The sequence below is a fragment of the Podospora pseudocomata genome, chromosome 5, assembly GCF_035222375.1.
Source record: "Podospora pseudocomata strain CBS 415.72m chromosome 5, whole genome shotgun sequence".
In the NCBI taxonomy this organism is placed as follows: Eukaryota; Fungi; Ascomycota; class Sordariomycetes; order Sordariales; family Podosporaceae; genus Podospora; species Podospora pseudocomata.
This window is the reverse complement of record NC_085889.1, coordinates 4299695-4326958: the sequence shown is the minus strand read 5'-3', so window position 1 is coordinate 4326958 and position 27264 is coordinate 4299695. Positions and strand designations below refer to the sequence as shown.

The 27264-nt window shown below is 52.7% G+C and overlaps 6 protein-coding genes across 6 annotated transcripts; 3 read left to right on the top strand and 3 right to left on the bottom strand.

Annotated features, from left to right (window-relative positions):
- Positions 1 to 2818: 2818 nt before the first annotated feature.
- On the bottom strand, positions 2819 to 4390 carry AXHA2 (Alpha-L-arabinofuranosidase axhA-2). Its single transcript, XM_062891518.1, has 2 exons — positions 2899 to 4390; positions 2819 to 2842 (listed from the first exon to the last, which is right to left on the bottom strand). Exons 1-2 carry the CDS (start codon positions 4295 to 4297, stop codon positions 2823 to 2825), a joined length of 1419 nt encoding a protein of 472 aa, XP_062742834.1. The 5' UTR covers positions 4298 to 4390; the 3' UTR covers positions 2819 to 2822.
- A 1298-nt stretch (positions 4391 to 5688) lies between these two features.
- On the bottom strand, positions 5689 to 7334 carry QC762_511260 (uncharacterized protein). The gene is made up of 2 exons (XM_062891519.1): positions 6250 to 7334; positions 5689 to 6197 (listed from the first exon to the last, which is right to left on the bottom strand). The coding sequence occupies exons 1-2, from the start codon at positions 7310 to 7312 to the stop codon at positions 5761 to 5763; spliced, it is 1500 nt and encodes a 499-aa protein (XP_062742833.1). The 5' UTR covers positions 7313 to 7334; the 3' UTR covers positions 5689 to 5760.
- A 1026-nt stretch (positions 7335 to 8360) lies between these two features.
- On the bottom strand, positions 8361 to 10076 carry QC762_511270 (uncharacterized protein; the record flags this gene model as incomplete). The annotated part of the gene is made up of 1 exon (XM_062891520.1): positions 8361 to 10076. One exon carries the CDS (start codon positions 10074 to 10076, stop codon positions 8361 to 8363), a length of 1716 nt encoding a protein of 571 aa, XP_062742832.1.
- Positions 10077 to 16427: 6351 nt separating this feature from the next.
- On the top strand, positions 16428 to 17977 carry AES1 (hormone-sensitive lipase HSL). The gene is made up of 4 exons (XM_062891521.1): positions 16428 to 16681; positions 16749 to 16902; positions 16969 to 17435; positions 17492 to 17977. The coding sequence occupies exons 1-4, from the start codon at positions 16501 to 16503 to the stop codon at positions 17839 to 17841; spliced, it is 1152 nt and encodes a 383-aa protein (XP_062742831.1). The 5' UTR covers positions 16428 to 16500; the 3' UTR covers positions 17842 to 17977.
- Positions 17978 to 19066: 1089 nt separating this feature from the next.
- Positions 19067 to 19669, top strand: QC762_511295 (uncharacterized protein). Its single transcript, XM_062891522.1, has 3 exons — positions 19067 to 19279; positions 19336 to 19414; positions 19475 to 19669. Exons 1-3 carry the CDS (start codon positions 19117 to 19119, stop codon positions 19578 to 19580), a joined length of 348 nt encoding a protein of 115 aa, XP_062742830.1. The 5' UTR covers positions 19067 to 19116; the 3' UTR covers positions 19581 to 19669.
- Positions 19670 to 20236: 567 nt separating this feature from the next.
- On the top strand, positions 20237 to 27241 carry QC762_511300 (uncharacterized protein; the record flags this gene model as incomplete). The annotated part of the gene is made up of 4 exons (XM_062891523.1): positions 20237 to 21173; positions 21235 to 26650; positions 26714 to 26791; positions 26857 to 27241. The coding sequence occupies 4 exons, from the start codon at positions 20237 to 20239 to the stop codon at positions 27239 to 27241; spliced, it is 6816 nt and encodes a 2271-aa protein (XP_062742829.1).
- Positions 27242 to 27264: the final 23 nt, after the last annotated feature.

Here is a 27264-nt window from a genome sequence, read left to right as displayed (position 1 = left end):
AATGCCTTCCAATCTCGGACCCATGGGGTCTATGCAAAGTAATCGGCCTCTTCACCTCCATCGTCATAGGCGGATAAAAGTTATATACAGAGCCAAAACGCGGAAGCACCGAAAAGCCCAGTTCAGTCATAGCACCCACAAACGCCGACCAGTTCAACGTCCCCCGATTCTCAGTGGAATTGAACAGAGTGTGAAAAACATCGACCGCGGCCTTGTTGACCTTGAATGGCTTTGCGGGGGGTGAAGCCGGGGCAATTGCCGTCGGGGCATGCGGTGTGATCTCGTAGACAGAAGAGGGAGTTCCAGGCGTCTTCTCCTTCTGCTTGCGTTGCTCAATGAGTACTTCCTTGTTCTCGGCGGTGGTAGCGGGAGGCGGTGTCAGCTCCTCTTTCTTCTCCATCTTCTCCTTGACCTGCTGATACTGTCTCTCAAGATCTTCCAAACAATCGGCCAACGTATCCTGGTACAGGAACCCAATCTTGGTGCCAACCTTCCCAACAATGAACTTATCCAGACTTCGAAGAGCCTCCTCCGCCATCCCAGGCTCCAACAGGTTATCAATGGGGACGGCGAACTCCCGCAAGTCCACCTGGTCCTTCAAGGCACTGAGCTCCGCCTCCAACTCACCGAACCGGGAAACAAACATCTGACCCTTTTTGCGCGACAGTGAGGGAATCGAGATGGCGGGGGCAAGATCTTGAATGAAGCCGACAATAACAGCCAGATTGAAGAGGGCATCGCCTTCCTTGTTGCTGATGCGAGCCCGCTCGTCGGGGTGGGATTCCATCAGGTCGTGGGGAGAATACCAAGGTAGCTGCCATCATTGACTGGGATTAATCTGGATGGTATCCGTCATACTGGGAATGGTGCAAAGCAAAATGGGTCATGATGCCACCAGTTGACATGGACCGCGCTCAGCAAGAGCTTTGGAAGCAGAATTACCTGCCTTTGATCCTCGAGCCACTATCAGAAACTGACATCTATCATCCGTGGTTTTATGTTGCACTTTCCAACCTTTGATGTCATAGATTTGGCCTGTCTGCCACATAAAGCATTCAACGGGGCAACCAAGCCCGCATATCCGGAAGATGGCACAAGCGATGGTGGCATAGAAGGGGACTTTATCCAACAGGTGCTGCGTCCCCGACTTAGCTTACATTTGGACAATTTATCCAAATAACCCCGCATAAGGTGCCTGTCAACCCGGTCTCCGGGACAGATGAGCATACTTTCAGAGCTACCTATAAAGACCGACCGTCCACTAATCTTCAAGTTCCGTTGAAGCAGGCAAATCCCATCTCATGCAGCATGCTTTTACGAAGTTTTCTTGCGATTGGGAGCCTACTGTCGCTAGAAGCTTCGGCTTCGGTGACCATTCGCAAGACCGGCCGTGGTCCCACTGGCTACGAGGTCGACTTTCGCTATGTCAACGCAACTGCGCAGCGGGTGCTAATAGGAGGCGGAATTCAACCTTTCACCGACCAGTTCCACACAACAGGAACGTCTTACCGCTTTAACGGCCGCTATGATCCCCACGACTACCAGCCGGGCGACTTTTATGTCAGCAATCCTTCACCTCAGCTCCCAGCAGAACCGCTATACAGGTGGCCATATGAGATGAAGTCCTCGGATGATGGTATATGGACATACACAACACCCCTCCCAAGCGGCATCTACAGCTTTGCGTATCTCGTCAACTGCAACTACGCACCCAACTGCAGCATCGACACAGGCCATCTCGTCATCGACCCAGACCTCCCGCCATTTCAAAACGTCCAAGGCGATCAAGTAGCCTCCAGCTTCCAGGTCCCCTTCGATGCCAAATTTCAGGCCTCACCAGAACTCAACACCAACTTTGACTACGCTCTCGACGCACCAGAAGGTCACCGTGGTGTAGTCAAAACAGCAAACTACACCTCCCCCGGATCGATCCATCCGGCCCCTGACGTCCACGACTTTTCCATCTACCTCCCAGCCGAATACGGAACCATCCCCGAGAAGAGATACCCCCTCCTCTATCTCTCCCATGGTGCAGGCGGCAACGGCGCCGACTGGGAAAACCTCGGACGAATGAGCCATGTGATGGATAACCTCATCCGCCTGAAGCACATCCCCCCAACCGTGGTGGTCACCCCCTCCTTCTACAACCTCGACGCTTCAGGAGGCAAGTTTATCTACGGCAACAGATCCCACAGTGTCCCCATCCCTCCCGCACCTTACGTTCGCGAAAACTTTGAGAAATACCTCTTCCCCTGGGTCGAACAAAACTACAAAGTCTGCCAAAACGCCAGCTGTCGCGCCTTTGCGGGGTTGTCCATGGGGGGTGTTCTCACGTACGAGATGTTTGTCAATGCCACCGACATGTTTGACTACTTTGGGATGTTTTCCCCTGCTACCAACACGCCGTATATCGATGCGTCTTCTGCGGTACAAAACCCGGGGTTGTTGAAGAAGGGGATCATGGTTGCTTATGGACTCTACGATTTTGTGTTCCCTCAGGCGAGGGAGCTGCAGACGGCGTTGGATGCGGTGGGGATACGGTATATCAATCGGATTACGCCGTTTGGGAGTCATTATTGGAATACGTGGCAGGATGAGCTTTGGTGGTTTGGGGTTAAGGTGCTGTGGAAGCCTCTGCCTTTTGGGGTGGGGACTGGGAGAGTAAGGGCGAAGGGTTGAATATGTACTATGAAGTAGGTAGGTAGGTACAAAATGTGTGGGTGAAAGAATTCCTTGCTTTCTTTGGCCGTTTTCTCTTTTGCCAATCCTCAAGCTGATGACCAGATCCTTCTTGCACGTCACTCCCGTATTGTGGTGTCTGTTTACAAGCATTGGGAGTACCCTGTCGTATCTCATTAGCATATCATCCCTCATCCTCAGAGCAACAAGCAAACTCACATTGGTTAGAAACCGTGCACGTATACGGAGCCTCACACCTCGTCGGCCCGGTATACCCCTGCCCACCACACTGTCCCCACCTCGGCACCGTCGCCCCATTCCCCCCCGTCGGCTGCGGCGTCGTCTGAGCAGTCGACGTCGGCCCAGGAGCAGGGTTGGGATTAGGCGACCCGACCGGGTTCGTCAACGTCAACAGACCAGGCCTGTACGGCAACAGGTTATACTCGTTGCTGCTCCCCGACCTCCCCTGGTACAACAACTGCAAGTTGCACGGGTCAACCTCGAACCTCTCATCGTTGCTCGACCGGACCAAGTCACCGTGGCTGATATCGTTCGACCACGTCGTGCCGCTGTTGGCCTTGCCAGCAAAGGAGTTGCTCTCGCTCGCGGCGTTGGGTGTCCACGAACCGCCGAGGTTGGTGGTGGTGTAGGAACGGAAGTAGCGGCCCTGGGCACCGATCGACTCGATGATCATGAGGTAGGTCGTGGGGGAGGAGTCCTTGAGGGTGTACACCTGAACAGCCTCGAAGAAGTCGTTCTTGGCGCCGTTGAAGATGATGGTGGTGGAGGTGCCAAAGTTGCCGGGGAAGTTGTTGAGGGGCATGACGGAGCGGTAGATGCGGCCGTTATCACCGGCGAAGAAGAGGTACATGTTCTTGTCGTCGGCGATGAGGGTCTGATCGATCGGGCCGGTGTCCGAGTTGGCGATGGTGCCCGAGAACAAGGGCTGGGCGGAGGACCAGCCGTTGGGGTTGGTCGGGTCGGTGGAGGTGCGGTAGGAGAAGGCTGTCGGACCCCATTGGTAGGCGAGGACCCAGATGTTCTTGGGGCGGAAGTAGAACAGCGTCGGGGCGACGGCGGCGTTGTTCATTTGGTTCTGGCTGGCGCGGCCCATGTCGGACCAGTTGGTGAAGAGGCCGAAGTTCATGGAGCCATAGTTGCGGCCGTCGTGGTATGTGCCATAGACGAGGTTTTGGCCGTTGTAGGGGACGTGGGTGAAGTCCTTGAGGGAGACCCAGCCCGACTTTGGCTGTGCGAGAATGCCAGAGTCTCTCCACCTGTACGAGGTTGGCAAGCTGCAGGCAGCATCAGCTCCAGGGATTGCGAATCCGAGGAGAGACAGGGCTGCCAGTGCCGTTGGGCTGAGAACGCTGGAGTTGATTCTCATCTTAGCGACTTGATGATCAGACAAGAGACTGGATGCCTGGCAGGTGAACCCGAGGAGCGTCCAACGAAGGTGACCTGGCTTATATACTTGAAATACGCCATTATCAACCTGGGATCGGCCCTGGGCTACAGCTGTCACGGCCTCAAGCCACATCGGGCATATTTCTCCGTCAACGAAGGGCAAAGAAGAACTTGACTGTGGATACAACTGCCGAATCCTCTCTCTCGCCATTATGATTTCCCCTGTCTCAGGACTTGCCCAAGTACGCTCTAGCGCCCGAGATGAGATGGAGATCACTTGTCAACAGAAACCTCACGATGTTACGTTCAGACTCCACACTTCACTGCCAAAATGCCCGTATGCACGATAAAACCAGGTTGGCGGGCGTTCGCGTAGCCGTTACAGCCTCGCCTTTCGAGGCCAAGAAACTGGGGAAGATCATGCAGCGAGATGCTAGCCGCTTGGTGGGCCAGAGAATTTCCGGGCGAATCCAGATGCGCTCCAATGATGATTTGGCAGGCCAATGAGACTTGCCTCCGTGTCCATTTATGAGTAAGTGTTGCCGGATAACTCACCCGTTATGGCTTCGGCAGAGGTTTTTGCACGATCCGATCCCAAACGGGAAGCCGATGTAACGCTGTTTCGACAACCCTCTGTAATCCCGACTCCCCAAGTATGGAGGCAAGTACGGCGAGATACTGTCTTGGTCACCCAAGTCTCAACATTTGTTGCTCAACTTGTTTGCTCTAACAAAGGAGAAAGAGTGTCAATATGACTGGCACGTTTGCCAAGGTGTCGCTAGCCAAAACTACCAGCTGAACGCTTCGAATGTGCTTCATCCGACATCACCTAGAGTCCGTTCGATGTTCTGAAAGGTCCTAGGCGAATGGGCATTTCTCTATGCACGTGTTTGAAAGTATGAATATGCAATCTGGATGATTCGGTAAGCATGACTCTCAACTAAGTCGATAGGACGACGATGAGTGGAAGATGGCGGGTGCCGAGTGTTGGATGAATATGGGGTAGGTAGTTGAATCGAGATTGCGAACTGACCAGGCACTACCTAGGCAGGTACCTACCTAGATGATTGTCGTCTTTTTTCTTTCTTCTGTCGTTTGATCCAAAAGACTTAAGCCGGGACATACTAACCAAGTTGCTCTTGTTGGAGCTGGTAAATCGGAGAGTGTCATAAATGGTCAAGTCAAGTCGGCGGGGAAGATCCACATTCCCCTGTCAAGCATAAGGAGGCTTCCAAATAGCCTTTTATGGTCATGGTACGGCTCCTCTGTGGTGTGTTTGCATTTGACGAGAGAGTCATCAAACCGGACTTTGCTGTCCCAAACACAGGCTGCTATCCATGGTTGCTGGCCTGCTGCACTGTGAAATAGAGTAATAGGAAAGGTAACTATATCGGCAGCTGACAACCCAGGACGGCTGTTGTGTTCCAGGTTGCAGGCGGATGTCGATGTCGGAGAAATGATGCACCGGGCGACAGGCGTCACATGCAGACCACCATAAGACAGCAGTTGTCACCAGCCACAGCAGGTGCATTAACATGTCTGAGTCACAAAACTGTCGTTACCCTACATCGAAACTAACGTATTGACCTAATGACACACTATCTTTATACGAATTATCAATTCCACACCGCTTCTACCTGTGATAATTCTTCCCTAGAGGTCTAACCGTTCAAATCACAACTTTTCACCCAAATTATTCACCACCGCGCCATCTCTCCTCCTCCTCACCTCGAGCTGAACAGTCGGATCAACCATCGCATAAAGGCCATTCATCATGGGCTTGGGATCACAACCTTCTGCGAAGCGCATGTCATACTTCAAGAGGATATGAGCCAGTGCGAGCTTCAGTTCAATACTGGCGAAGAACCGTCCAGGACAAACATGCCGGCCTCCACCAAACACATAAAAGTCCTCGCTGCTTTGGACAAACTGACTGGTTGTGTCACCGGCTTCACGTTTGCGCAAAAACCGGTATCCGTCGAACTGGTCTGGGTTGGGGTAAAAACTGGGATCGCAAATGTTGGTCGAGTCAACCACGATCTGGGAACCACGCGGTAAAATCCTGCCATCTGGGAGGGCTGTGTCTCTGAGCACTGCACGTTCGAGGACGACTGCATACAGAGGTTAGCTTTCGGTAATGGGAATGACAGCAGGAGTACAAACCTAAGCCGGCGCTCAACCTCTGCGACTCCTTCATGAAGCTGTCAAGCAACAGCATGTTGTTCGTAGCAGCCAGCGAGATTCCGTGTTTCGAGATTTGTTCCGAAACCTCCTCTCTGAGTGGCTCAACCAGCTCTGGGTGACGGACAGTGTCAATCAAAATCGTCCGGAACAACTCCGTTGTGGTGAAGAGAGCGGCCATGGCCAAAGAGAGTTGCAGGTCTCCTGGTTCAATCTTTCCGTTCGAGGAAGCCTGAGCCCATGCAATTGCATCATTGTACTCCGGTGCACTGCTTCCTTCCTTCATCGCCCGCTCTGTCTCTTCTTGTCGTTTCCGAAGGACCCCATTGACAATGGCGCGCGCTTGGGGCACCATACTCCGGCAGGCTTTGGCATTGGGAAGAAACCAATGAACAATGGACCTCGACCAAGGCGGGTACGCATGCAAGTCGTACACAGCCATGAAGTAGGACATCACATAACCCTGAATAAGACACAGCCAAGTGGGATCATCGCCCAGCTCGGGACCCACGAAAACCGACGATGCCGCACGGGCGATGATGCCCATTGTGTCTCCATGCCAGTTGATGGAATGCCACTCTTTATCCTCACCCCAATGGACCCGGAAGGCGCGTGCAAGACTGTCATTCATTGCACCCATCGTGCTGTCGTTTTGGCCCATTTTAGTCGTGATGAGGCGCTTGACAGTTTCGTCATCTCCATGCAGCACAGACTGGGCCTCAAATCCGGGAACACCGGCGAAGTAGTCGTCCTTGACAAGCTGCTTGTGATCGAGATCCTTGTTGGATTTCACCCAACTAGCTGACGAAGCTGGTAGGATGATTTTTTGTCCATGGAGAAGATTCATGGTGATGGGGCCTTGGTGTTTTGCGAGGCCTTCAGTGATGAGTTTCCGGGCGTTCTGCTGAGCTTCACATGCTGCTCTGCGACGGAGAAAATCGTAGGGATATTTGTTGACAATAGGAAAGGGGGTTCGTTTGGGGCGTAGGAGGAACGCGCCGACTAAAATGGCAACAGCCGTCCAAATGAACAGCTGGGTCAACATGCCGTGGGTTCATGCGAGTCTGTAGTGACGGCTGGCTGCATGGGAATGAAAAAAACAGCAACATCATCACGACTTTATGTGCCATTGGAGGATGGATGAGGATAGATCCACCATAGAGTTCCATGTTGCCCTCTAGATGAGTTTTTTAGTGTCAATGCTACCTTCAAGATGATTGGCTGCCCGAAAGAAATCCAGGCATGATTCATTATCATTCATTATGATTCATTTCCTTCATAATCTAATGGAGCACTGCATAATCCAGCATAAGGTTATGAAGTATGAGAATACTAACTCAAGTAAAAATGTTTACCTAGGTAAAAACCAAGATTTCATCTGGTTCCGAATGCATGTTTTGACAATGTTCAGGAGCCTTGATACCAGGTATCAAAGAATGTTGATTTCGGGGATAGTGGTACTCCAGTGATGAATATGAAGTTTGCTATTGTTGTTTCGTCCTCCAGGACAGGCATGAAGCTCCAGCTCTTAGTACCTGGTATCTGAGCGACTATTTATTTGTCTCCTCTTTTGTTGGGCATGATGACGAACCCAGTGATGATGCACAGGTACCGCTATGGTGTCTCAGCAGTATAGTGTTGCTTATAAAGCCTTCTTTTTCCGCCTCCCAAAATATTACACTATCGCAAAAGCTATCAGGACAACCATCACAGCATGTGGCCAACCTTGTGTAACTCTTGGTGGGTAACAACAAATACATGTTGCCGAAGCTTTGTATTCACCAAGATGGCGCAATTGTCCGAGTCGCTCTTTGGTCCGGGCGCTGAGATTGGTTGGGTTCACATGCTCCTATCACGGTGTCCAAATAACCGAAGAATTCACTGCTGATGGGGCTGTTCGCTCTCTGTTACTCTTGGGGGTTATAATGCGGCTGCATGAAGGCTGTTGTGACGATGGGTGGTGGGGCTAAGGTATGGGGATTAAGTTCCTGAGTTTCCGGTTAGGTAATGGATCTGAATACATACCCACGTTCATGCGGTTCCTTCGCTTGATGGTTGCCTGGGCATTGATTTAGATCTCATGCTTTATTTACTCATGTATTTTCTTGCTGTGCGAGATGTTCAAAGTGGGTATACAACCGCAAGATAAAATCAGGAACTGTGTCAACCCCCGCCAACTCTTTGCTCCTTTTCATTAATACTGTGACCGTGATCCAAGACAGTGAAAATGCCACATTAATCCCGAGCCAACTGATAACCCTCCACTGTGAAACAACGGCCTGTATCCTCGTCTCGTACAAATCCACGGTGAGTAGTGTGCTGTTCGGCTCATAGCTCCTCTGCAGCAGACTCCAGGCTGCCATGTACGAGAACCGAATCATGGTTTCTGTGTAATTCTCCAAGCTCTGCCACGAGGATATTCCAGTTGAGTTCGAAATGGCCAAACAGGACATGATATCGGAAGTCAGATATAGTGCATCTCTCACCCATGGCCCTTCCACAATATCTTTTCCGTCCAGGTCGTTGTCATCGGCTTCAATGACATTCTGCTTCACGTATGTGCTTGTAGCAGGGTTAACGATGCCGGCGGTGAAGTTGATCTCGAGATAAGTGAAAGTCTGCTGAGGCTTCACTTCTCCCTTTGCCCAGACGACTGTTGCTCCGAGTGCAACTTCATTGTTCGGCTCCTCAACCCCAAATACATCCATGACATATGGAGGGAAAGCCACGTGCTGTGTAAGATAAACGATAGCCGTCATGGAACCGGCCCAGGTAAAGGGCGCTGGGTAGGGTGGTTGGTCGACGTAGACCGTTTCCCTGGTGATGTTGAAGTTACCATTTTTGGTCGTCATGACGGGCGGCGTTGGTAGCGTCTTGTTAGTTGGGTCAAATACTAGTACTGTGCCAGGTTGAGTTCGGAGAATGGGAGGTCGGCCTGCTGCGGTGATGACCTCGGAATTGTTAAGGACATTTTCCACGCTCTGCGGCATGGGCTTCTTCGGCCAGGATATGCTGTGGACAACAATACAGGGAATGGTAGCGTTGTGTAGCTTTGTCCCAGCTGGGAACTGGTCGTGCGTTGTGACATGGCGGCACTTCTGGCTCTTGGTCTCTTTCAGGTCTGTGCTTGCTGATGTTCCGTTCTCCCAAGCAATGCCAGCAAGCGATGCTGCGTTCCAAATAAGGTCATGTCCCACCTTGCCCTCGGCAGATGTGATGAAGTTCCAACTGTAGAATTGTGCTTCTGGATTCCCTGATCTGGCTGTGGCAGAGCCAGCTGCTTCAGAAGAAGATTTCCAGCTCAACGCACCCTCAAGGATGGGTGATGCTATGAGCGCTGGGAGAACGAGAAATATTGATATTCGAATCAAATTGTAATCTGTTCGGAGACCTAGTTTGATGGGAAATCGATATTCCATGGCCCATCGGATTTTGTCGATGATTTTCTCCTTGCTGTGGGTTTGTCGAGTCTTCATCCATACGATGTACCCGCTTTTGGTGACAACGTTCGTCACCCAGACGCCGGCGACCCATTGAACCGCAACAGTAGCCGCGGAAACAGCGGTGATGATGTCGTCTGAACGAAGCCTCGACTCTGTTTGTGAAGCTGTTTCCGTGGTTGTATCAGCGCCATCGTAGGCTTTGTAATTGTCCACAACGAATAGCATCACGAGTGTAAGAGTGATGTACAGGATGGCGTGCGAGATCAACGCTATGGTGGTCCATGGCAATTTGAATAGACGTTGGAAAGATGCCGTGACGCCATTTGGACAACTCGATCTCCCAGTTCTGGCTTCAGGATCAGCCATCTGGTAGGTATGTTGAAAAGGACGCCTCGTGCATGTCGGGGAGGGAAAATCAGCACCTCGCCACCATAGAACGGGGGGCCATCTGCTGACGGGCTGGAGAGTTCTGTCTCTTACGCACGAATTCCACGCACTTTATGATATCCATCGCCTGATGATACCACCGGGTATACGTGAAGACGTACGGATATCGGATACCCTGCCTACATGTGGGAGATTTCCCGATGGTTACCCCAACATCCTACTCTGATTCGCCAGAGTGATATCACTGTTTGGGATACTGTTCCATCCATGCTGCATATCGCCCCCAACTGTAATGGGTCGCCGATATACCCGAGGCTGTGCCTCAAATTACTACCGGGCTCAAACCTTGCAAACCTATCTGAAAGGCTGGTGGGGGTTGCATCCTAATCTATCGAGGTAATGGTATCAGGCAAGTGTAATACAACACTATCTGCAACCAGGCACCTTCCAATTTGATTGGACGTATGGGACTCCGGTAATACCAGACCATGTGCCTGCTTTCTACGAAATCAACTTGGCTTCATTTTTGTTGAGGCCGAGTAAGACAAAGGCCGGCTTATTTGAAAGGCCCCCAAAGGGCGAGGTCATATAAAGGTTTGGAGGTGCCTCCCACCGAGAAAGCATCTAGCAAGTTCCCCTAACGATCAATTGTCAAACGCCTAGAAACTCGAGCTTGATCAATGGACGTCAGTTCAACAATCAGCTTTACCGGGTTCGCTTCTATACCCGAGACGGCAGCGACATCCGAGCCGCCCAGATTGATAGTCATTCCCGGGCTTCCTGACTGTCTTGTACGATACCCCTTAACTGATCCATAATCCTGATAGCTATCCTGAGCATTAGATGGCCCCTGACACGTACAATCAAAGACATCCTGCACGACATTGGTCTCCAATCTTCAAGAATGCATCGGCAAACCCATGCCCATAGGTGTACAGTGTGCATGTGGCAATACTGCCTTCGTCTCTAAAGCCCTCAACTGCGCGGTGGCCTCTTGTGGTATAGGTCCAGTTGAAAGTAAGTGAAATCTCTCTCCTGTGACCATTCCTGGGACGGTTAATGACGTGTCCATATAGCTTTGCTGAGCGAGGCAAGTGCGATATGCTCGAGCATGTAAGTTGAGGCCCAACAATCAAGGGATAAGGCGTCAACTGAAGCGTGATATTAATGTGCCATCTAGGAGCAACGCACTACCTGCTACGATAGCTGTCGATTCGACAACATTTGATCTGGTATCACCAGGTTGGCAAGTTTCGTCTACAAATACACTCGAAATGACTGCTTCGACCTCAACGGCGGGTGTTGTACAATCCACCACTGCCTCAGGTGATGGAAACAGGACAACAGGGACATTGTCAGGTCGGTTGCAATTCATCGTGTTTGTTTTGGCAATGCTCACTTTGTCAAGTATATAAGCTGTCATTTCTAGGTATTCTCAGCATCATTGGAAGACTTTAGATGTTTGTTGCATAGCATGTTGACGTCTTCCCTGGCACGTGACTCAGGGGTTCAGGGGGACTTTGAGGGGCTTAGGGGGTTGGGGGGCTCAGGGGGTTTGGCTGTGGGGTTAAACCAACGGTTGGCAGTTTGTACACCATGTTCGGCTACAGTTCTTCTATTATGCTATTCCATTATCTACATTGACTTTATTGGGAAAGAGAGGTGTCTGCTTCCATCTTCTGCGTTTTACCCCTCGCGAGAGTGCCTCGCGCACTGCGATGATTGCATGCAGCTTCAATCAATGAGCACTCTGGGATGCCTGCGGCCTTGGACTGCCGGGCGCAACACGTTGCAAGACCGACGTGAAGTCAGCCAAAGCAACAAAAGCATCTGCGCGACAAACAAGGCCAGAATGGGACTGAAAGGGCTATTTGGAATTGGGCGTCAGAAAGATGGAGTTGCGGCTTCATCGGGCAGTGCTGGAACGTTGTCGTTTTTGACCGCTTTTTTCTCTTCGTCCCACCCACAGACCGAAACCCGAACAAATGAACATCGTCACAGCTTCAACCGCCGAAAAGTCCACCGCCGACGAGGCGACACCTAACCAAACGACCGCCGAAGAGCCAACTCATCCAACAGAGACTTCTAGTCAAGCAGAGAACTCGATATCCCTTCAGTTGTGCAGTCGGGCCTACGAAAACATCAGGGAAAAGGACCAAGAGCTGGTCGATGGGTATGAGGCTGTTGTGAGTGAGCAGGCACCAGTACAAGGATTCTCAGGAACAGTATTTGCACCTGGGGGACTTGCAGGAGCGTTGAAGAAGCAAGCTCGTTTTGGTCTGCTTCTCTCCTCTGCGCAGCGATCCATTGCGAAGGCAACGAAGCACGAGGACGCAAAGACGGTGGTGATCGATGCTGTTACATTCTTCAAGGCCATAGGGGGCGCGGTCGCGCCTCTAGCGGGCGCTTTCCCGCCTGCGGGGCTGGCATGGGCTGGTATTTGCGCTGTGCTTCCGGTATGTTGGAAACCACACACTCTATGAGAGGCGTTGCCCAGGTTACACTGCAATGAAACTTGCCAACACTGGGGTGCAGGTTCTTGTCCAGCCACTCATGGCAGACGCAGAGATGGTGGAGGGCTTAAACTACATCATCTCTCGGATGGTGTGGTACATGAAACTATCCAAGGCTATTCTTGAAGGCAGCTGAGAGGATAACGCGATGATATCTGAGCTGCGAAAGACGCTCCAAGTCTCTATCGTCGAGACTTACGCGACCTCGATGGAGTATGAGATGATGAGCGGGGCCTACTGTCTGAAGGATAGTCCTTTCACTCGACCTCTGAAGACATTGCTTGGCTTCAATAACTGGGAGGAACGCACTGATGCTATTAAACAGCTGGAAGGTAATTTCTGCCGTTGCAACTTACAATACGACAATCGAGAGATCGTTCAACAACTTCGGAACCAGCGGCGCGACCAGCTTCAACGCGATAAAAGCAGAGCGGAGGAGAATGCAGAGTAAGATTACAGGCGGTTTTAAAACAACGAGTAATGAAGAGCGGATGATACTCAGCCCAGAGCGTATTCCCGGCACGTGCGAATGGTTTCGACGACATGAGAAATTTGAGCGATGGTTGAAAGAGCCGCGGGGGTTGTTGCTCGTGTCGGCCGACCCAGGATGTGGAGAGTCTGTTTTGTCACGGCATCTGGTTCAAAATATTCTCCCAGCTGAGCAGCCTGAGGCGACTGTTTGCTACTTTTTCTTCAAAGACACCCCAGAGCAACGAGGCTTAGATTCTGCCGTCTGTTCTCTATTACATTGACTCATTTACGAAAATGGTGTGGTTGCTGATGACCTTGGAAGGCAGCACTGAGGCTCAAGGTCGCAATCTTGTGTCAGACCCTACATCGCTTGCTTCTCTCTTTCAAGGAGCAGCTAGCCATAGCAAGACCTGCCAGATCATCTGCGTAGTGGACGCGCTAGATGAATGTAACCCAGAACAACTCCACGTTCTGGTAAAGCTTCTACGACGACTCCTGCCACTCCACTGCATGATGAGTTGAAGCCTGACAGACAACCGTCTGTAAAATTCCTACTCACAACAAGAGGTTAGCCAAAGATTTTGGACTTATTCTGGGATTCCGACATGAGTTGTGTCCATCTTTCGGGGAACTCGAGGAATGAGAAAGATCAAATACAAAACGAAATCAAATTCATCATTGACCATCGTCTAAGGACATGGGCAAAGAAAGGCCGTTTGTATGAGGAACGCCAGTTCGCCATTCGCGAGGCACTCGAGGATGTCGACGCAGAACAGCGCACATATCTGTGGATTGGTTTAGTCTTCCAAGTGCTTGAGAAGAACTTCGACGACAGACCTCAAGCGTGGAGAAGCCTCATCAAGGAGACACCATCTACAGTGTTTCACGCATACGACAAACTGCTGCAATACGTTCGGTCACAAGAGCTTCCACATGTCCGAGTTCTTTCCACTTTATTCTTGCCGCATACCGAGCTCTCATAGCAATAAATACGTCCGAGGTTCCGCGATGGCATACGGAGTGGAAAACACTAAGTGTCCAAAAGAACAAGTGTTTCTGGCTTACTCTCTGTCAAACTGGTCACAACACGTGAGAAATGTGGAGGAGGATTATCCAAAACGACCAACTCATCCTCGATATTCATACTGGTATTTGGAGCTGTTCAGCCATCAGCCGCCCCTTTACAACCCCGTCATCGCCGCAACTGTCCTCAGGATCCTGAATTTTAGGGAAGATCTTGGTACCGATTTTCCATATCCCATGTTTCCGGCCACTAAGCCAACACCATTCAAAGGTTACGCTGCGGTCTCAGCAGCTTCCATTGTGGTCGGTCTTTCTCAAACATCGCTTTCATTTACGAACCGTTCTACAACAAGAGGCCGACATAATGGCTGGACGAAGTGAGGAAGGCTTTGAAGCTCCGACGACAGAGGATTGTGAAAAAAGATGTGAGCACATCTCTGTGGCGCTACCAAAGAAGGGATTGGTCCAAGCATTATTTTTTGCTGCAGCGATGAGGGACTTGGAGGCGCTCAGGATAGTGCTGTCCATGGACCCGGCTACGTTGCTATCAGCGAGGGATGGTCTTTGCAGGACCCCTTTGCACATAGTGGCCGAGAGAGGAGGCAGCGTGTCAATCTGGCTACGTGAATCCAGCATCCCAGGTTACCTGAAAACAGTGGCTCAAATGGGTTTCGACATTCACGCAAATTGTGGTCTTGGCTGGACAGTTCTAGACCATCATACGAGCAAACTGTGGTCGCACATTGACCGTGGTCGGGGCTTCAGTATCGTCGCTCACATTCCCACCGCGTTCTGAATGATACCAAATACCTCGTTGTCGACGGTGCAGCTTGTCACCGGCCAAATACGCACAGGCTGGACCCGCTGGATGTGGCAGCACTATTGGAGACTCACTCGCGGTTCCGTGAGTATCCAGCAGAGCCGTTTGAGCCAGACTTCAGTTTCAAAGCACTCAAGGACTCCAAAGTATTGATTGATGCTTTTGGAAAGAGCTCGATAAAGGTTCTGCGTGATCATGGTAGCGATCTATCGAACAGTGGAGCTCTATGGATTGCAATTCAGCACAGAGTGTTTTGGAGTCTGGTTTTCCTCCTGATGGCCGGTCCGGACGTCACCAAGAGAACCTTTGCTCGCCCTCTATTAGAATACACTATTGAGAAGGTGATAGACTGGCTTGGGTCAGTAAATGACTCAATCATCCATGTCTTGCTTGACTTCGGAGCCGATATTGACGCCATGACATATGATCAGGAGCTGCCATCACTTCGTGTTCCTTTACTGCATCAAGTTATTCAGAAGCATTTGGTAGAGTCACGCTCACGATGGCCTCGGGGAAACGCCCAGTCCATCCTGGATTTGCTCCTTAGGAGAGTACCAGACGTCAACTTGGCAAACTCGGCCGGAAATGTACCACCTCACATTGCCTGCGAGATTTATACTGATGAGTCAGAAACGGCTTCTTCAACAAGTCCACCAATGAGCGCCTCTCGTCAAGCAGCTCAATGTCGGACTTGTCGCTAGATAGGACGGACAAGTTGAGGTTTGGTTTGGCGGTATCACCCGAAAGCGTCTATTTCAAAAGCTGTTGGCACATGGTGCAATAATCGACGCACGAAACCAAAAGAATGAAACTCCCCTGCTGATGGCCTGTAGGAAGCATTGTTGTTTGCTGGAAGCTATTCGTTTCCTTTGCAGCAGGGTTCTGATGTGCGCGCTCGCGATCAACGGGATCGATCTTGTGTTGATGTGGTGAAAGAAAGTACTGAGGGTTGTAGGTGCATGAGCGTATGGTCTTATAAAACTGTAGTTGCAGCCAAAAATTCTGTGCTCGAAGTTCTTCAGGAGGGTCCAGACCGGACTGGAGACATGATCTCCTAATATGTCTGACGTACAGGTCGTCAAACTCAAAGATTCACAACATCTCGGCCGGCCATGCACCGCTGCTCCCGAACCAAGTTTCGATCCCTGTCGATAACCTCGGGAAGCAAACTTTAGCCTACTACCTTACCCTGATGGAGCTGCCTCCTCCACCGTCCGCCTCTCCATGGCAACATCACCTCGTGTTTTCAAGACATTCGGCTGTTCGGGGTGGTATTCCGCATCTTCTCCCTCCGCCCTCCTGCATTCGGGACCTCCACTTTACCCCTTGCTCGGCATGAATCCACCAATCATCTTACACCCTTCCCACAGCCGAACACGTGCGATGGAGTGTTTTTACCACCATGAGCCCGGCGAGCCGGAACCAGGCCATATTTGGGATAATGACAGGGCGGGAAAGAGTTAATATAAGGTGCGATCTCCCGTTGTTGCTTTGATCAGGATCCTGTTGTTCTCCAGCTGATCTCATCTCAGTTCGAGCCTATCTTCTCTGTCCCCTGTTGAGAACCGAAGAAATAATGGGTGGTCAAATTGTCAAGGCCGGTTTGGTGGCTCTGTTGAGTGCGGCGCCCGGGTTAGCTGCTGTTACTAGACGTCAAAACGCTGTGAATCTTTGGGGACAGTGTGGTGGGATTGGATATCAGGGGTCGAAGGTGTGCGTTTCTGGTGCTGTTTGCACGGCTTACAACGACTGGTATCGTACGTCTCCCAATCCTGTTCCTGACAACAGATAGCTCCCATAGCATTGCGACTGACAACCATCAAGACCAGTGTGTGCCAGGCTCTCAGACAACAAGCACCACTGCCGCCCCGACAGTCGTCCCTACCACCAGCACCAGCACCAGCTCTGTCCAGTCGACCAGCACAAGTGCCGCCCCATCCTCCAGCCCAACCTCCGCCGCCAAGTACTTCATCAACTTGTAAGCCCCTCCATGTTGTCCCTGTTGCCTCCTTTCAGCTCGATGGAGATTAACACCACCCCTCAGCGGCGACTCCTACTCCCAAACAGGCTTCGATCCCCTCTCCACCAAACCTTCCCCCTCCAACCCCTTTGGCAACCCACCCCTCCCCGGCTGGACAGCCTCCGGCGGCCTAAACTGGGTTGGCTTCCTCACCTCCCAGTACAACGCCTCCACCCTCCTCACCTACAACTTCGCCTACGGTGGCGCCACCACCAACGCCACCCTCGTCCAGCCCTGGAGAGAGGATGTCCTGAGCTTGGTCGACCAAGTCCAGCAGTTCACCGACACCATCGCCACCAAGCCATCCTACGCCCCCTGGACAGCAGAGAACGCTCTCTTCGGCATCTGGATCGGCGTGAACGACGTGGGGAACAGCTGGTGGAAGGAGGAGTATGACCAGCTGCTGAGCGAGATTATGGATACGTATTTCGGGCAGCTGCAGGTGTTGTATGATGCGGGGGCGAGGCAGTTTGTTGCTTTGGGTGTGCCGCGTAAGTTTTCCTTTTTCCTGTTCCTTCGGAGAATTTCGTGCTGACTTTATGAAAAGCGATTCATCGCACTCCTGTCATGGTCGAGGAGACAGAGTGGGCTCAGGAAACCGAGGCTGCCGCTATCGCCAAGTACAACGCTGCTATCGCTTCCCGGGCCGCGACTTTCCAGGCGGCGAATGCTGGGTCGGTGATCAAGATTGTCGACACGGGGGTTGCGTTCAATGAGGCGTTGGATAACCCGACTGAGTATGGCTCGCCGGATGCCAAGTGCTGGAATGGGGATGGGGTTTCGTGCTTGTGGTTTAATGATTACCACCCGGGGATTGAGATTAACCGGTTAGTTGCTGAGGAGGTGGCTGAGGCTTGGGATGGAAGCTTCTTTGAAGGGAAGGTTTGCATCGAGTAGGGTGTAATGAAGGTATATTAGTGACATGAGACGTGTACATATCATCTGCTGGGTACATATACTGGGAGGCATCGTGACTCGCGTTGTTCTCCGTTTAGCCCAGCCACAAGATTTTGTCAAGATATGAATCGGCCCACAACAGTTCCTTGTAAGGCACCTCGACGGGATGAATATCGAGGCTATCACTTTGGGGAAACCCCAATATCGTAAAGTAGCTGCTCCATCCAGGCAAGTGATGTGAAATAAATAATGACCGCCAACCATGCAATGGGTGCCATCAACACTAAGCCAAGTGCACCAGAGCCGCTGATGGCTATGAACTTGGGGGAAGAACTCTGATGTCCCTCGCCGCCCATCCAGAGCAGAGAGGTTCCAGTTGACTCCCGTCGGTTGAGGTCAGTTTGTCCATTGTGGCTTCGAGAGAGTTGAAACAAGTTGAAGATGTTGTGTTACTGTGAGGGGTAAACAGGCCGCGTCAAGTTTAGCATCGCGAGGTTCGAATTATTGGCTTGGCGGGTTGGTGAGGCTGAGTTCTCTTCCACTGTATTGGATGGGATGTTGCATGGAAGTGTGATTTGACCATGAGGAGGCTGTCCTAACCAAGACTTCATGAAAAGACGACACTGGCCGTGATGTGATAGTGCGATCGTTGCGGTGGTGCGGCTGTGAAAGCTGTCACCAGCTGCAAAGAGATCATAACACGTGAGTGTCACGTGGCAAACGACTTGGAGGACGGCTAGGCATTAGGACGGCTAGGCATTAGTACGGTCTGTATCAACAACACGGACCGTGCTAAGACAGCGAGAATACCGGCAGCCAACACCAGAACCAGATTGTCGATCCGGAAGCTGTTGCCGTTGCACTCCACTGTTGGATTGGACCCCTGCCATCTCACCTCAGCTAACAGAACGTGAGACTCGGGAAGCAGATCCGGACCTGTCGCGTTGCTGACTGGAGGCCACCCTGATATCCGTGCTAATCTAGGATCAAATGTAGGATGCGATAGTACCAGCTAAGCGGAAGCACTAGCGTCTAGGGGAACTCGGGAGATCATCTTGGACCCTGAACGGTGGATCATGATCCTGGATCTCATCTGAATCACCCCAACTTCATGACTGCCGATCACTTGACGGGTCGCCGAAGGATCGGGGGGAAAGGACCCTGAAAAAACATAAGAAAACAAGGCCGCCCGGCTCACAAACAACGACCTACTGCTCTTTCACCCTCGAACATCACCCTTGGAGCCTTTTTCTCGTGGCTCTCGACACCATCCAGATGTTCAACGTCAAGTCTCTTGCGGTCCTTGTGGCACTTGGCGTCCTGTCAGTCACGGCCTCCCAGTTGAATGGGGGTCAAGAACGGATCAGTGTTTATGCCTGCAAGGACCCCTGGTGGGGTGGTCAATGCCGGACCTTTTATGGCGGCCGCAACGAGTGCGGTAAGCAACCTTTCTTCCTTCTCTGTGAGTAACTAAGAGTTAACAAAGTCCTCCAGTAAACTTCTCTGGCAGCTGGAACGATGTCATCAGTTCGATACGCCACTCTGGAAAAGGATGGCATTGCCAGTGGTGGGAGTAAGTCACAGCACCAGCCCTCAATCAAAGGAGTTCACATTGTTCTAACCATCATTGCAGACACGCCAACTGCCAGGGTCTGGTGTACCAGAACCAAGACGACGCCAACCTTAGCGATGGGAATGGAAGGTTCGATAACCGTATCAGCTCGTTCCGTTGCGGGTAATCGAGGCGGGTGTATGGTCGAACTTGATGAGCGACAACTCAAGAGATGTTGGGGTAATTGAGGGCATAATGTATAAGATAACTGAATACAACCATTGGACTTGTGCAAGTTGATATGTTGTCGAATTTCGTGATCGAGGTCAGAGGGATGAGAAGTCACATGGTACCCCCCCCACCAAACCTCATCACTCAATGAATGCCATTGTTAGGTCAAAAAGCATTGCTTGCTCTGCAACTCGCCCAAAGAACGATTGACAGGCTCAAAGGCGCGCAGCCGTCAGCAAAAAATCTCAATCCCATCGCCATCACTGAGTCTAAATGTTAGGTCAATACAAACCTTTGTTATTTGCATTACCCCTTCCGGACACAATCCGCAGAATTTCCATGTTCGCAAGCAGCCCTGTTGCCTTTGTTTGTTGCCCCTCGACCCAGTGGCGGTCGTGATTTCCAGTCCGTATTTTGACTCGAAGAACAAAGAAAATAGCATGCAGCTCTCCCCACACAACACACCAGCTTGTTTACTGACCACGCTTTGTCCCCAAGCCTCGAATATTTCCATCACCATGAAGCTTCCAACCCGCCCCATCGGCATCTCACCTTCTCCCCCACCACCACCCGACCTAAACACACTGTCACCACAACCAAGCCCTTTCCAAGATGGCCCACATGTTTCAAAGGATTTGGAACTTTCTCAACGCCGGCTGGTCAGACACGTCTGAGCAGCGGATGGCCGGGACACGACAAGACTGGAAACTGATGGTCACCCCCGAGCCTCCAGGCGCCTGGCCCGTCACGTCGGCAAAGACACCACCGTATCGACGTCCCGTTTACGGCAAATGGAAAACACCCAAGTTCGGCCACCGGAGCGCGAAAAAAACCTCGCCCTACGCATGGAACAAGCTCGCAGCGGAAAGAAAAGATTACCACCCGCTCGATCCCACGAGCGAGCTCACGTCAGTCAAGAAAACTGACAAGGTTCCCGAAAGATTCTGGGACGTGGAGGAGGCCGCGAGGGAGGCAAAGGAAAAGGAAAAGAACTGGGTGGGGAAACGGGAGGTGCCCAGGTTCTATCTGATCGACGACCCGTTCATGCCGGACCATGAACGGGAGGATTACAATCTGGATCCGCGGCTGAACCCTGATGCGCGGACAAAGGACCGGTTTGGGTATATCACCAAGCAGTTTAGGAATGCTGTTAGGGAGATTGTCAATGGGAAGGATGTTAGCACCACACTGAGGATGTTTCTCGAGGCCAACTTTACGACGCAGCAGCTGGCCAAGATTTGGCCTTTGATCCCTGTCGCGTACAGCAGCAACCGGGCTGAGGCGCTGATTCAGGAGGCGGATATGCTTGGGTATCAGAGGTTGAGGCCTCAGATTGGCAAGGTGTTGGGGTATGATGCTGAGGATGAGGCGTGGGATTTGCCGTCGAGGCTGGCGGCGTTTTATATTGGGGTGCCCATCCCGGCGCCGGGGGCTGAAGTGCAGGGCAATATGTTCGAGCCGGGGTCGAAAGAGTTTCGGGAGCAGTACTTTGAGGATAGGTATTACTTTTTGAATGACTTCAAGAAGTATATTCCGGAGTCTGCGAAGGGTATGTTTCTTCTTTCGGCCTCCTCCTTTGTTTTGGGGTTTCTTACTGACATGTTAAATAGCCCTGAATAATGTCGCCGCCTCGCCAGTACCCAAAAAGACGGGTGGTGGGGGGAGACTGTTGTTGACGAGGAGGAAAGAAGAAAAGCGGTATGGGCCTTACTACGATGGGCCGGTTGGGTTCAGAGGGAGGTCATCTGGTTTTATAGGGAAGCCCCCGTCGCTTGCGGGGATGAAACAGAGGCCTTATCATGAGAATGGCCTGGATGTTTACGCTGATGACGAGGGGAATTGGCAGCTCAAACCGCCGCCCTGGATGCGCCGGCTCCAGGACGATGCAGGGCTTCGGGGAGGTGATAATGATCTCGAAGAACTGGAAGAGGATGAGTGGGAGGACGAGCTCGAGGAGACATGGTTCGAGGCGGTGGAGGTGAGCTCAGACGGTGGGTCAGATGTAGTGATGGGGGAAGAGCAAGACCTCGTGTCTGATGAGGAGAGCACCAAGGAAGGCTCCGATGTGGACATGTTGACGCTGGAGGACCTCGCCTCGCGCGAAGGTGATTTGGACGTGACTGCCTATCTCAACATGATGGAAACAAACGAGATAGGCCTTCGCGGTGGAGGTTTGGATGACGATTGGGACATGGAAGAGGAAGAGGAAGAGGAAGAGGACGAGAGCGACGACGACCTGCACATCAGAGGTGGCATGGCAGATGAAGAACCTCCGAAAAGTAAGCAGTGGAAGAATCTAGCAAAATACCCACCGCCGTCGACCCTCGACAATGCCTCGGATCGGTGGTCACTGGACGAGAAAAGGGCGCCGACGTTCAAAACCAAGGTTGGTCAGTTGGAGAAGCAGTTCGCCAAGGAAACTGACTTCCAGCCTGGAAAGAGCCTGATGATCCCGCTTCATGGGTACCAGGGTGTTGTCTGGTTCCGTCGTGGGATTTTTAACAGCTTTGTGGACGCCGTTGACCGTCTGCTTGGCCTTGACAGCAGAGCTGGAGTGACTTACAACCTCTACATCATGGATCCCAGCAAGGATTATGAGTTGCAAGAGGAGAAGGACGCATTTCTCGCTGATATCAACCAGCATGCCTGCCGCGTGCAGTGTGCTGGGGTAGGTGCCCTTGCCAAGGACCGCGTCGCATTCAACTGGCTTTGCCAGCAGATCGACAAGCAATACCGTCCAGGAGACAGCGCGTACTTTGGGAAGCTGATCCCCTTCGTGGCAGGTCCACATGACCCCATTCCCTGGAAGTGGGAGCCGGGAGCCAGACACCATGTTGGAAAGGTCACCTTGGACTGGCCACAGTTGAAAGGGAGAGGTAGACCAGACGTTGCTTACCTTCGGTTGCCGTTGCCCGCCGGGGACGATGCTCCTGCCACTGCCTTCTTCACGAATCAGTACAGCCTCTGGATGCAACAAGTATGCCGTGTGTTGGTACCGGGAGCTATCCGCGACCGTCCAGGCCGCCCAGCGATCCCAGCTGCGCTGATAAATGCCTTCACCACCGACGAGCAGGGCAATCCAACCCAAGCTCCGGTAACATATGGAGGTTTGGCCTTTCTCAAGTCAAACTGGGAGGTAATTGCGGCGCAACTCGACGTAGTCAACGCGAAGAAATACACTTACGCGGTAACGCTTCGGGCATTCGCTCCAGGGGGGTCGGGGCAGGTTTCCGATCGATGGCACATTTTGGCCCCTGGCCAGACAAAGCCATATGACAGCGCGTCTGACGACTGGTATCTGACGCACTCGGAACTGACAGCTCCATCGATTGTTGCCGAGAGGTTGCTCAGACCGATCCTTGCGAGTGAAATTTGGAAGACAGCAGAAGGGGTCCCTTTCGCTGGGCTGACCTACCTCGAGGTTTTCTTTCCTGGCGAGAACTGGCTCGGGCCACACTTTGGAAAATACCCTGTTGCTGACGAAACGGGTGTACCCCCATCCCTCTACATAAGCCTTGTTGACGTACTCGATACGAGTAGCCCGGATGCAGAGTTCACCCCGGCATTAAGCAGAGCCTTTACGCCTCTTGTTGAGGCGTTTGTCGAGTTGATGGCGAAGATAGAGAAGCTGACAAAGGAAGCGATCTACCCGAAGGGTGTTAAAGCACCCAGCCCACTCAGCCTGTTCCCTCAGTTTATCGTGTCACGACCGGTCTGGAGGAGGTATAGTTTCCAGGATGCCTCCTACGACGGGGCCTCAGTGCATGAGTGCCCACTGTCTCTGTGGGAGATCTCACTTGTCAAACTCCGAGAGTTCGTGGGCAAAGTGATGGCAAATGGGGGGCCGTTTGACAGCAAGACGGACCACTTCAGCATCACCCAAGGCTTTGACCCCGACCTCCCTGACATTCTTGTTAGTCCATCCATGACTGAGACTGAATGGGAAGTGGCCCGGAGGCTCATTGTCCACCCTTACCTGCGGATCAACAAGGTGGATGAGCAATCGTTGCCGGTTTTTGAGGGCATCTATGAGCATCAGCCGTTCGGATATCGCGACATCTACACCGAAACTCCACAGAAAAAGCTATGGGGCAGATACAAACCGCCGCCGGTTACGCACAACTTTGACTGGCAATTGTATCGTGCGACACCGATTGAAGACTTGGGGACGTGGCAGCCTTGGGAGAAACAGTTGAAAGTTCAGGTGCTAGATTTCCTTCCAGATAATTTTCAACTCGTGGAGATACCGAAGGACAAGCCAGAGTTGCCGGAACAATCCGAACCACCTCCGCTCGCGCGGCCGCTGCATCTGAGCGTGGCGCCTGTTCAACAGGAGCAGCCTAAAGAAAAGCCCCGTATGCAGCCGACTCCCAGTCCGACCCGTCACAAGAGGCGGAGAGTGACCCTTCCCACCGAGACGGGAACGCCAACGCTGGGCCATACACCCCGGGTCAAACCGGTCAAACCCGTCGCACGTTCTAGAATCAGGACACCCCAAAAGCCCAGGGGATCTCCGAAACCACTCACAACCCCCCGTAAGCCCAAGGGTGCTGTCGACCCCCGTATCGCCCAGGCCTTTGCAGGACGGGCGGCGAAGAGGGCTCCCAAAGAGCCATCAAAGAAACCAACCCCCATGACCAAGCCAACAAAGAAGAGCCCGGCAAAGACGGGTGTGATTCCGTCCGACCCCCAGCATTGGGTAAAAAATCCAAACCGCCCTGGATACTGGATTAGAAAGTGGCCAACCACCAACCCCGGGGTTGGTCTCCCAGATATCACGGCAAAGGAAAACTACTGGAACCAAGTCCACGCCAACAACGAGGCAGAAGCAGCCGGCTACAAGAACAGAGAAACTTTAGACCAAGTATACAGGAAGAGGATCCAAGAACTGACCGGCGAAAGCGATCCCACCCCACCCGCTCCTGCTAGCACCAGTCCTGCCACCCCCTATCCCCCCGGCAAGCGTGACGCCTCCAAGTTCGACCCAACAGACACCACCCCCCGTCCCCCGCTTCCCGGCGCGGAAAACAAGAAGCCAGCTTCCCCTCCCAAACCACCTTACTCCACCCTGGAGGACATCAAGGCGTTGGACACGCTGACAAAGGCAAAGCTGCTGTACACCACCAAGCTCCCCCCCGGAGCACCCCCCACAATCGACCCTACCGACCCTCCCCTGGAAGATCCACCCGTCATCAGCGAGGTGGTCACCGCCCACAAACCCAACATGTCCCCTAACCTCATCTCCAAAGTAGGCATCCAACCTTACACCCTCCGCCCGCCACCCATCCCGGAAGGACTCCGCGCGAGGGCCATTCAAGAACTGGCTCTCCAGACGAGAAACTGTCCCTTCTTCCAGTGCTACCTCCCTGTTTTGCGCACCCCCGAGACGGCAGTCGACCACTTCCGCAAAGTGCACAAGCGTGAGCCATGCCCCATCTGCATGGACTTCGTCGGCCAGGGCTGGGATGCCGCCAAGTGGGACGAGCACTACGGGGATGAGATACATGTCGAGTGGTTGGAGAAGTGGTGCACCAACCCTGTCGGGAAACCGCTCAAGCTGGGGGTTTTTACCGACGAGGGAATCCCGGCGGAGGATCTGACGGGGTTTGAGTGGGAGACCCCGTTTGATCCTGACGTGCCGAATGTGCGGGCTAGACCGGCGTGGTTTGATGAGGATGATGGCATGGCTGGGCTGGTGGCAGCTTCGAGGGGGAGTTGGGAAGGGGGGGTCCCGGTAAGTGAGATTAGGAAGAGGAGTCCGAGGAAGTGGAAAAGGTATATGGCTCAGATTGGGAGGACGCCGGGGTTGGGTATTGGGGTTGGGGAGGGGAATAGTACTTTGGTGTCAGTGGGGGGGGGTTATGATGATGAGGTGGATGGGATGGGGTTTGATGGGGCTGGGGATACACCTGAGAGACGTACCGGTGTCTCGACTGGGACTCAGACCACGCCGGTACAGGTGAGCAGCTCGACAGAGGAGGAGGAGGAGGAGGCGGCAGATGAGGATGAGGAGGGTGCCCTGGAAGATTATCACTCGTCACAGGACGACAACTCGGGAGACGAGCCCGATCGGTTTGAATTTCCGGACGAAGGACCGTATAGGGCTCCAGGGCAGCGCTTCAGCCCTAGGACCATGCGGGAGAACATGCGGACTGTCAGTCAGAGACACATGGTGGGGCAGATCGAAAGACGGATCGGGATGAGAGGGCTTCCACAGGGTTTGAAACCGTGGCAGTACAAGGAGATCATGGAGGGACTGGGACATGATGGGAACCAGTGGGGACTGAGGACGACGAGGATCAGACCAGGCCGTGTTGGTCTGGGTGAGGTTGACGATTTTCCAGTTAGCGACAATGAAAACGATGGTGATGGCGGCGGCGGTGGTGGTACTCAGCAGACTGAACCACCAACGGGGGGTCCTGATCCTCCACAACCTCCGCAACCTCCGCAACCTCCAGTGGTTCCACAGCCTCCAGTAGCTCCACAGCCTACAACGTCCAGCAAGAAACCGACTGCACGTCGTCCGCTGACCGAGGAACAAAAGCAAAGAATAAGGGAAAAAGAGGAAAAGAGGCGAAGGCGTCAGCAACGAGAGGAGGATCCCGACTATGTCCCCACCGGCGAGACGTCCGAATCATCCGACGAGTTCCTCGTTGTCTCTGATGAGGATGAGGAGACCCCCGCGGTGAACCAACCTGGGAAACGAAAGCTGCCGCCAGATACCAGTGCCACGAAGCAGCGCCCGGGGAAGAGACAGAGAAGAGACTCCGAGGACGGCACGTACAAGCCTGACAAGGAAACGGAACAGCAGATCGCCCAAGAGGACAAGGTGCTGGAGGAGGAGTTCAAGGCCATTGCCGAGTGGGATGATGAAGTGAAGCAGATGATTGGGGACGGGCCGGTCAATCAGTGGCAACGATTGCTAGCTCTTGTTAGTCAGACGGTGAGGAAGAAGGAGGAGCAGAGGGATCGGTTGAATGTGTTGAGGGATAAGAAGAAGAATAGCGCGAATGGAGAGATGAGCAAGTAAGTTTTTCGACGTCTAGTATTCCCCCATTATGAGGTAGCGCTAACACAGATGGGAAATAGACACGATGAGAGGAGATGGAAAGAGATCAAAGCCGAATTGGGCAAGTTGGCGAGGTCTGAGAAGGAGTATAGGCGCCTGTAAGTGTCTCCATTCATTGTCTGGGACGTGTGATCAAATGAGATACTGACATGACCTACCTTAGAACGACGCGATTGGAAAACGAAAATGAAGAGGTGAAGGCTGAGGCCGACAGGCGAGCGATCCCTATACAAACTCTTGGGAAGAGGGCGAGGAACATTAGTTTTAGGGAGCCGTTGGAGAGGGGACAGTCGCCGCAGAGGCAGCACCAGGGCGCCATCCCGTCGGCTTTGAAGAGGACGGAGAGTGCGGAGCAGGCGGAGCAGGCTGAGCACCCGTGGGCGTGGTACATGGATCTCATGGGACAGGCCGATCAAGATGACGACGGCTTGTATCCGTACAGACATGTTCACGGGGCCACGGGGGAGGATGACCTGTATGGAGATGAGTATGATGAGCCTCAAGAACCTGAGGCCTATAGCTACGAAGAGTGGTTGGGCAATCAGTAGATGGAGAGGGTTTCCTTTTTTGT

Bases quoted from the DNA above. Each gene is read 5' to 3' on its own strand.
- AXHA2 (XM_062891518.1), bottom strand. From the start codon at position 4,297: ATGGCGAGAGAGAGGATTCGGCAGTTGTATCCACAGTCAAGTTCTTCT. The intron at 2,843-2,898 runs GTGAGTTTGCTT...GAGATACGACAG, and splicing joins GTGCACGGTTTCTAACCAAT to GGTACTCCCAATGCTTGTAA.
- QC762_511295 (XM_062891522.1), top strand. From the start codon at position 19,117: ATGTTCAACGTCAAGTCTCTTGCGGTCCTTGTGGCACTTGGCGTCCTG. The intron at 19,280-19,335 runs GTAAGCAACCTT...AAAGTCCTCCAG, and splicing joins TGGCGGCCGCAACGAGTGCG to TAAACTTCTCTGGCAGCTGG. The intron at 19,415-19,474 runs GTAAGTCACAGC...CCATCATTGCAG, and splicing joins TGGCATTGCCAGTGGTGGGA to ACACGCCAACTGCCAGGGTC.
- AES1 (XM_062891521.1), top strand. From the start codon at position 16,501: ATGGGTGGTCAAATTGTCAAGGCCGGTTTGGTGGCTCTGTTGAGTGCG. The intron at 16,682-16,748 runs GTACGTCTCCCA...ACAACCATCAAG, and splicing joins GGCTTACAACGACTGGTATC to ACCAGTGTGTGCCAGGCTCT. The intron at 17,436-17,491 runs GTAAGTTTTCCT...CTTTATGAAAAG, and splicing joins TGTTGCTTTGGGTGTGCCGC to CGATTCATCGCACTCCTGTC.
- QC762_511260 (XM_062891519.1), bottom strand. From the start codon at position 7,312: ATGTTGACCCAGCTGTTCATTTGGACGGCTGTTGCCATTTTAGTCGGC. The intron at 6,198-6,249 runs GTTTGTACTCCT...CTCTGTATGCAG, and splicing joins GAGGTTGAGCGCCGGCTTAG to TCGTCCTCGAACGTGCAGTG.